Source organism: Frankliniella occidentalis, unplaced genomic scaffold (assembly GCF_000697945.3).
Source record: "Frankliniella occidentalis isolate FOCC.00 unplaced genomic scaffold, Focc_3.1 Scaffold38, whole genome shotgun sequence".
In the NCBI taxonomy this organism is placed as follows: Eukaryota; Metazoa; Arthropoda; class Insecta; order Thysanoptera; family Thripidae; genus Frankliniella; species Frankliniella occidentalis.
Window position 1 is genome coordinate 131,766 of NW_026267168.1, and position 9,441 is coordinate 141,206.

A 9,441-nucleotide genomic window follows, 5' to 3' on the forward strand; every position below is an offset into this window, starting at 1 on the left:
CTTTGCTCGAACAAAACCAACAAGAATTGGCCCAGACTTGTGATCAAGGCAACGACAGTGCAAAGGTAGATCTCAGTGTTTTACTCCCATCAGCTAACTGAGCTGTGGGAAGCCACTCAAGAGCTATCGCAAAGTTTGGAGGCCCAAGTTGAACTCCATAAAAAGGAATTGGAAAAGTGTTATCAAGTAAACTATAAATTATTTTTTTTAATTCTTTATTGGTAACTTTTCTGTTGTCCCATGACTCTTACTCTGAAATGTTTTCAGATGAAACAGGATTGGTTATTGGAGAAGACAAACCTTGAAGGTACAATAGAGCAACTTCAAAAGCAGTTGAATGCTTTGCAGGTATTTCTTTTTTGTCTTTTACCCTGAGTCTTGTTAAAATCATACTGTATGTCATTCTAAAATTCTTAATACTCTATTTGTTTTGTAGGACTGGCAGAGCCCTGATCCTGACTTTGCCAATGGAAATGAGACCAAGCTTCACAACACTATTGCAAAACTACAAAAAGAAAATGAACTTCTTCAAAATGAAAAGGTATTTTAGGTTTTGTAGTGCAGACACACAACTTTTTTCCCCACAGCTTCCTTATTTGTAATAAACAATTTTTTTAAATAGGTGGATGCCCTGGAAAGACTGAAGGTTGTAGAATCAAAACTTTTTGAATCTGAAAAGGAGAAGGCTGAACTGAGTGTAAATATGGAAGAACTGGACTCTCAAACTACAGAAACACTGAGTAAGTATATTTTCTTCTTCTACATCACCCTCAATATATTCAGCAAGATAAATCATGGCCTAATCTAAACAAATGTACAATTTCAATTCCTCTTTAGACCAACTTTTGGAAATTAAGAAAGGGATTCAAGATAAATATGACTCTTTAAAATTGGAGCATGAAAACCTCTCATCAAATTTTAAAAAAGTAAAGGAGGAGAGAGACAACTTGATGTCAGTAGAAATGGAGAGTGTGGAAATATCAGGCAGGTTTGACTCTTTGAAATCTCAGTTCCAGCTTGTAGAATCAGAAAAAGAAGATTTGCTCTCAAAACTATCCTCCCTCCAATCAGAGAACAATGATTTGCTCTCAAAACTATCCTCCTTCCAATCAGAGAACAATGATTTGCTCTCAAAACTATCTTCCTTCCAATCAGAGAACAATGATTTGCTTGGAAAAATTGATTCAATTCAATTGGATCTTGAATCTCTTGAAGTGAAGTATAGTACCTTGTTATCTGAAAATGGAACCTTGAAGACAAAGTTAGGCGCTGCACAATGTGATTTGGATTCTGCAAACTCTGAGCTTTCTGAAAGGATGAGAGTTGATGATCAGAACACTTCGGAAACAAACTGTTCAGACATGACATCCACCGAGAAGTACGTGATTGACAAGCTCAAAAATATTGTCAGCTTGGAAATTCCAGAAGAATACTTCAAGGATATTGCGGTAAGAGATGGGGATAATGAAAAGGAACTGGAAGCCCAACTTGACATGGTTGCTGCCCTTGTCAAAATGACAGTGGACCTCAGGTGGAAAAATGACACTTTGGAGAGAAATTTGGTTGAGTACACACGTCAGCTGAGAGACCTCTCAGCCCAATTAAGTAGCAGAGATAAACAGGTACAACAACCTTATTTTGTTGTTTGTTAAATGTTTTTACTATTTTTATCAATAAATTTGATCTAATCTTTCTCTTTAGGTTGTTAAGCTGGAGGAGGAGTGTGTCATGCTTCGAGAAAACATGGAGTCTTTACTAGATGGCTTGAATGTCACCCCTGAAAAGGGCATGCTCCCATCTATTCCTGAAACATCAGAAGCAGGCGATGATGAATTACTTGATGCTGCTTCCAATGCAGAACACAGCAATGAGCAACATTTTCTTGAAGGTGGAAATAAGGCTAATGAAGAAGTCAGTAAAACCATAGAAAAGTTAGAAAACGAACTTGAAAACCTTAGAGAGGCACGCTCCAACCTAGAACATGAAACAAAGAGATTGCGAGCTGAACTTCATGAGTTAACTTCCAGGTTAAGGTCATCAGAGAGCATGCTTCGTAATCAAGTAGGTTTCATCTTATTTTTATGAATATGGTAAGAGTAATTTCATTGTACATAGTATTTCATTTTATGTTTTCTAAATTTTTACAGGATAATTTAGAAAGAGATGTGGAACGCTGGCGGAAGCAGTGTGAAAAGATTCGGAATACACATGAGGATCTCCAGAAAGAAAATTTACAGCTCAAAGAGGAAGCTGAAATGGCACGCTTTGGTCAAGATAGCCTACAGGCTGAGGTTTCAGAGTGGAAAACAATTGCTGATACTGTCACACAAGAGAGACAAGATGCAATTCGTGCTAAGGAATTACTTGCTGCAGAGGTTGCTGAACTGAAAGCTAATTTAACAGCAGCTGATTGCATTAGTTCACAGCTAGAACAAGCTACACAAATAAAAACTGCCTTAGAATCTGAAGTTTCACAACTTAAGAAGAATTTGACTGCCATGAATGAATCAAACAAAAATCTAGATGATGCAAATGCTGCAATCATGGCCCTGCAGGATGAGGTTGCCGTTTTAAAGCAAGAACTTTTGGTTAAAGATAAAGCTGCCTCTGAAATCAATCAGAATGAAGTTGCTGAGCTGTTGCATAAGATTGACAGTCTTGAAAGTCAGAAAAGAAATCTGGAATTATCTTTATCAGAACTGGGATCTGAAAATGCAAGTATATGTGAACATGTTATGACACTTCAACAGAAGTGTGACAGTCTATCTGCTGATTTGGCTTGTAAAGCAAGTTCAGAATATGATAATACTCAAAACTTCCTTCATGAAAAACAAGCATTAGAGGAACAGGTGACCAGAATGACCAGCAATTATGAGAGAGTAAAGAAGAACTTGGAAGATTTGGGTGCATCTAAATCAACCATTGAGAATGAACTGGATCAGTCAAAACTGTCTCTCAAAGAGGCTCAAGAAAAAGTACAAACATATGAAATATCACTACAACAAAAACTGGAAAATGAATTATGTCTTAATGAGCAAATAGAAGCTATGATTATAGCAAAACATGCGTCAGAGCAAGAAGTTAAAAATTTGCAGGATCAGCTACAGCAACTTCAATCCACCTCACCAAGTGCAACTCAAGATGAAAATAATTCCAGTACAATAGAAACCTTAGAACGAAAGCTACATTCAATGCTAGAAGAAAAAGAACAAATTCTATCTGTTTTAAATGAGAAAACTCGTGATAATAGTGTTTTACGTTCAGAAAACCAAAAGCTTCTGGCTGCCATGTCAAATCAGTCAGATAACCAACAGTCACCTGCTGTTACTGAACAGTCTGCTCAATTGTTGCAACATTTAAATCAACTGCAGTTAGAAAGGGATCAGTTAATATCTACAGTTCAAGTAAGCCCCCCAATAATCTAATCTCTATTTAAAACAATTCTAATATTACTTTGATATTTTTCTTTTTGCTTTATTATCTATTTATGTTTCAGATTAAACACAATGAAAGTTTAAGGTACCATGCAGAAATTCTTCGACTGAATTCTTTGCTCGAACAAAACCAACAAGAATTGGCCCAGACTTGTGATCAAGGCAACGACAGTGCAAAGGTAGATCTCAGTGTTTTACTCCCATCAGCTGATTGAATTCTTATTTTGTTTTCTACATTATTTTATTTTAGTAGATTTATAAGGTACAATTTCTTTTTGCTCACAACTGTTCTAAAACTCAACAACTTAAATTTTTACAGGTAACTTCGTCAACAAACAAAAATCAGGAAGTTTTAGCATTGGAAGCTAAATGTGCTAATCTTGCCGCAAGCCTACAGGAAGAAAAGAGTCAAAATGCTTACCTGCAAAATGAGGTGAGACTCGCGTCTAAAAAGTTCAAATCTCATATGGTTGCCTTATATACTTAATTTTTAATAACTTTTAGTTTAAGTAACTTTTTAAATTTAAATTTGGCTTCTTTCCTTAGATGCAAGAGCAACATGAGAAAGAAGCAATGTTAACCCGAGAACTAGATCGTTTGCGAGCTCACATGGTTGAGGTAGAAGAGACCTACACTGCAGAAGCTTTGCGTTTAGAAGAACAGGCTCAGGATTTGCAAGGGAAACTTAATGTGGCAGAAGGCAGACTTAGAAATGTTGCCACTGCTCACACATCTGCCAGGTACGTAAAAGTGATTACAATTTTAAGATACACATAGAACTTAATAGAAAACAAAATACAACTTGGATCTCAATTGTTTCCCAATAGTATCCTTGCAAACCAGCATGTAGAATCGTTGCAAGGTCAATCTCGACTCATTGGTCAGCAAAGAGATGAACTTCAATCCAAACTTAGTGCTGTTGAAGATCGGGAACAGAAACATGCTGCTGCTTTGAGAAATTTACAAGCAGTCCTCGAACAATTCCAAAGAGGTACAGTAATAGAACTTTTTTGTACTGAAGATTGCAATGAAAATCAACAGGACATAAATGTTTTTTTTTTTTCAAATGCTTTGCAGAGAAAGAGCAAGATTTGAAATCACTTACTGAGAAGCTACGGCTCGAACTTCAAAGTGCTCATAAGAAACATGATGAACTGACTCAAGAGATTAAACTTCTCCAGGTGTGTTTTAATGTGTGTTGTTATTAAATTTATAAAGTCCTTGTTATTTGTTTTCATCAAAATCTGAATTCCTTTCTATTTTCAGGGTCAGCTAAATGAAGCAAAGGAGGGTTTGAGTGCTGCTGCTAGACTAGGAGTACAACTTGACAAGAAATCTGAGACCATAAACTCATTAAGGGAACAAAGTAAGTATGAGATTTTCTTTTGCTTATGCCAGCTCAACTAGCAACTAGTGTAAATCTTGAATTTCTATCAAATTTTAATTTGTAGTTAGGGGTATTTTTGAAATTGTTGTTCTTGCATTTAGACTTACAGTCCCAGTCAATCACAGTTTCATTGCATGATTTTATTTATCATTGGTGCATAGATTCTATTACTAGTGGTTGCGGTAAAATTTTACTGGCTAACTTTTAGGAGTCCTTAAAACAAATACAATTTCTTTTGCGGCTCTTCATTGGCTAACCCAGATATCTAAATTTTTCCTTACAATCTACAAACACATGGATCTAAAAGAGACAGGTACAGCGGACCACAAGTTTCAAGTTGGATTCTTCACAATGCTGGCTTCAGGTCAAATATCAGCTGGTAATTCTGGGTTTGCATGTTAAAAATCGCCCAGGTTGCTTGTTGATATCAGACAGGGAGTCGGCTAAATCCTCGCATGAACTCAACACATCTGTCTCTATGGCTTGTGGCTTTACCCTAGGGTATTAGGTAAATTGAACTAGTTTGCATATAAGATATAATTTAATTTTTTTTTTTTCTAAATCCTGTAGGTATTGCAAGATTATATCATATGATTGTTCTGCACATGTAGTCACAATTATGCGAATATTGTTGGTATTATGCACTTAATTACAAACTAATTAATGCTTCTTTCCATTGTAGCAATTATTCTTTAACTCACATTTGAAACAAAAAAGTTGTCTTTTGCCTTTTTAAATTTGTTTGTAGTTATGTGCCTGTCTTTTTGCCTCTTTTTTCCAGCTCTTACCCCCTCTGTTTCTTGCTGCATATTGCTATAACCATGTAGTTTATTCACTGCCATGGTGCTAACATCCAGTTACACATCCAGCAATTGAGAAACTGCTGAGCCTACAGCTTGTGGTGAGGCCTGCGTAATCTCATGTGGTAACTGTGAGTTGTACTTGTACCTCAGGGTTCCGCGTGAGGTTGCCTTGTCCTCACCTCTCCTTCCTTGCCCCCGCCCGCTGAACAACCGCATGACTGTCTTGTCCCAGAGTAGAAAACTATTGTTTGCTTAAACAGAGAAATTTATTGTTTGCTTAACCCTGCTCTGAAAATTAGTCTTCTAGCTTTTGTAGCATCTAGTAGGAATCACATGACTCAGAACATAGAATTATAATTTTAAAAATAGTTAATGTGAACATAGCAGAATGTAGAGCAAGTGCTATGTCATATTTGGTGTGAGTTACCTTAATGGTTCATGTCATTTTTCACCTGGTCCCCTTTCATGCATAAAGTACTTCATACTCATTTTTCTATTCAAAATTGAACTGAAGTTATCTGTAATCAGCTCAACTGAGCATTTCTTTCTGCTGACTTATTTCTGCTTGGGTAGTTTGTTTAATTGCCATTGTTTTTATTTTAATTTTAGGTAGCTTTAGCTTGTTTGCTTTTGAGTGTTTGTCTCACTTTTATATACATTTTCTGTATTGTTTTTCTTCTTTTAATTGATAATTCTTACAGAAAATGTTCTTTTATGTAATATCTTTAGTTTGAAAATTTGAAATATGGGGGACGCCCCGTTTGTCCGACAAGTTATTTGTCCGACAGTCGTATCTAAGCAAATAAATTAAATAAGTGAGGTATTTCAACAACAGGAAAAGGGCTCGTTTCACTTGTCCGACAGCTGGAGTTGCGTTTCAAACTTGAATAGATACTAGAAAAAGGAGTTGCTGCAGTAGGGTTCAGTTTCTGGAACTACAATAAGTTGTAACAGTAAGTAGGAGTTATTACAATAACTTAGAGTTATTCAAATAACTTTCGCGCCCGGCGCCGTTTCCGGTAGGCCTTTCGGCTATACTCGGCTCAGCGCTCGGGCCTGGGGCCGGGCCATGGCTCGGCCTCCCGGAAACGGCGCTGGGCGCGCCATCGAAAGTTATTTGAATAACTCTAAGTTATTGTAATAACTCCTACTTACTGTTACAACTTATTGTAGTTCCAGAAACTGAACCCTACTGCAGCAACTCCTTTTTCTAGTATCTATTAAAGTTTGAAACGCAACTCCAGCTGTCGGACAAGTGAAACGAGCCCTTTCCCTGTTGTTGTAATACCTCATTTATTTTGTTTATTTGCTTAGATACGACTGTCGGACAAATAACTTGTCGGACAAACGGGGCATTCTCGAAATATGTATGTGAAAATACCTATGGATTTACATTGTTTTTTTTCTTCTATTTTTCATCAGTATAAAAATTTATTTTTATTGAAGAGGTCACTGTTGTTTTACCATTCATTGGTTAAGTTTAAGCTTCCGAATCAAATGTTTTTTTTACCAAACTGTACCAAGAGCTTTCCTTTCAGAGTTGACTTTTAGACATGTGAAACTACCTAGTAGTAAACTTTCCCAGATAGTATAATATTTTGCATGAATCAATTTTAAAATTCCAAGCTTGAGCCACTTTTTAAAAAATTGTTAGAGTAGTGTTTGACTGTACGTAATGGTACTTATTTTCCTTTTATTGTAACACTGTATCACACACCAGAAGCAATAAGTCTACATTGGACAAGGCATGTTCTTCGGACTACATGAGTGGCGCGTGGTGTGAGTATTACATCAGGTACTGGTGTGCATGCAGTGTTAGGGCCAGTCCCTGTGTCATACTTTCGCTGCGCCCACCAAATTCTACTGCTTCGCCATCAAGGATCACCAGAGATTTGGCTTTCAAATGCTGTAGAATACTGTTTTGAAACATTTGTTTATTTTGTTAACATCAAGTAGACTTTTGCCTTGTTTTTTCCTTCCTCTAAGTCTCTGGCCTCTCTTTGACCAAGTTATCCTCATCAGTTTTTGTCTTTTTCAAAATGTAATTTATTTTGTTGTAGGTATTTTGCTTTGTGGACAATTGATTATGTGTTAATAGCTCTTGAATCCAAATATTCAAAATTACTTACAATTTTTTTTGTAATGCATGGATCTTTTTCTCAACAGTACCGCCCCCAAAAACCCTAAAATTAAAAAAACTTAAGCTATCAGTTTCAAAATCCTTTCGGAATATTTTCATTACCTTGTAATTGTGTTAGAAAGATGGACCTTTCCAACCTACAAGTCAATGTGGAAGTCTGTGTAGTTTTCATCAGTTTCACTAATTTGGTTGGATTGTATGTTTGTTCATTTTCAGTCAACCAACATCAAAAGGAGCTCAAAGTTGCAGACGAAAGAATCCAAGCTGCAAGTCAGAGTGTCGAGGGTAAAGTTGACAAGTAAGTTAATGAATTTTATTTGAAAAAAAGCACCTAATGATCTCTAGATTAAGAGCTATTATTAACACAGTATAATTTTTCAGATCACTTGTGAAAAACCTTGTAGTTGGTTTACTTACTGCACCAGCAAATACAAGAAGCCCTGCCCTTCGAGTTGTGGCATCTGTTCTTGACTTCAACCATGATGAAAGACAACGAGTGGGTCTTGAGCAGGGGTTAACTTCAAATGAGCAGGTAATCATACAACCTCTAACTCATTTTCCATCATTCTCCTGTTTTAAAGTTTTTATGATTTGTAAGGCTTTAACACAATCTTATGCATTTTTTCCATGTAGTCCTTATCTGAAGCATTTGTTCGATTCTTGGAGAGTGAATCAAGACCCCAGATGCAACTTCGTCTATTACCAGAAGCAAGTCCTACATCTGTATCATCTAAAAGAAAGGTATTTGAATTCCTAGAAGTTAGGAAGTTCTATCAATTATTACGCATAGTGATAGCCATCTAAGGTATTTTTTTGTCCCAGGACTCACAAGTTAGCACTGGTCCAGGAGAGAGTCCAATTCGAAAATCTCCCTTACTCTCTGAAGTCGTCCTACCTACTCTCGCACCATTGCCTGCTGGACGTAGTAGTGGCAGTATTTTAAAAGATGTTTTAAAAAATGATGTGTAGACTTTATTCCTGCTAATGTAAAAGAAAAAGAAAAAAACAGCCAAAGTGTATTTTGAAAATAATTAAAAGAGGGGTCAAGTCGCCTGTATTCTTGTCTGTCAGTTACAGTTTTGTGCTGTGCTGTTGTCTGTGTGATATCAGAGACTTAGTATTTTTTTTAAAGTACAGTAAGGCAAAAGTGCTATGTAGCTGAACATTAGAATATATTTTATTAATGTAATATGTGATTATTCAGAATAGCTTTAATAGGCAAATAATTATAAATTACTGTTATGATTTCTATGAAAAGTTACTGATGATAGAATAAACCATATTTATTTGATGTAAATTTAATACACTGTTCATCTGGACATACCTTAAGACGACCCTATGTATACACCGTTACTGCCACATGCAAGCGAGACGGCTCCGATTGTCCGAAGCTCGTTTGTCCGAACCTAATTTATCTATTTTAGTAATTAAAATGAGTAAGGTAGTTAATTACAGTATGTTATTTCTAGTGGCAGTTGTTGAAATAAGGACTAAATCAGGTACAGATACCATCAGGAGGGCAAACGAAGTGCCTAACTGCAGATCCGGGCCTGGAAAAGGGTAAATGAAATAACTTACGCTATTTCACTAACATAAGTAAATAATCTTATTTTTAAACCAGTCTTGGTTCGCGCCACGCCGTGGATCGGCTGTAGTGTGCCACGGCTCTCGGATCTG

The 9,441-nt window shown here is 36.4% G+C and overlaps 1 protein-coding gene across 6 annotated transcripts in view; it reads left to right on the forward strand.

Annotated features, from left to right (window-relative positions):
- LOC113206788 (thyroid receptor-interacting protein 11) overlaps positions 1–9,441 on the forward strand; it is a 197,889-nt gene that overhangs the window by 41,980 nt on the left and 146,468 nt on the right. For 3 of the 6 annotated variants that reach the window (XM_052266391.1, XM_052266392.1, XM_052266393.1), the window contains 16 exons: positions 268–348; positions 437–541; positions 623–740; positions 838–1,622; positions 1,702–2,061; positions 2,148–3,404; positions 3,497–3,613; positions 3,754–3,867; positions 3,981–4,174; positions 4,262–4,425; positions 4,512–4,615; positions 4,701–4,800; positions 7,981–8,062; positions 8,146–8,296; positions 8,398–8,505; positions 8,587–9,061. In XM_052266391.1, coding sequence (XP_052122351.1) covers positions 268–348; positions 437–541; positions 623–740; positions 838–1,622; positions 1,702–2,061; positions 2,148–3,404; positions 3,497–3,613; positions 3,754–3,867; positions 3,981–4,174; positions 4,262–4,425; positions 4,512–4,615; positions 4,701–4,800; positions 7,981–8,062; positions 8,146–8,296; positions 8,398–8,505; positions 8,587–8,733 — 3,987 coding nt within the window. In that variant the 3' untranslated portion in view covers positions 8,734–9,061. Of the gene's footprint in view, positions 1–267; positions 349–436; positions 542–622; positions 741–837; positions 1,623–1,701; positions 2,062–2,147; positions 3,405–3,496; positions 3,614–3,753; positions 3,868–3,980; positions 4,175–4,261; positions 4,426–4,511; positions 4,616–4,700; positions 4,801–7,344; positions 7,404–7,980; positions 8,063–8,145; positions 8,297–8,397; positions 8,506–8,586; positions 9,062–9,441 lie in introns of those variants that run through there. The other 3 variants (XR_008011012.1, XR_008011011.1, XR_008011013.1) reach the window with 2 other exon arrangements.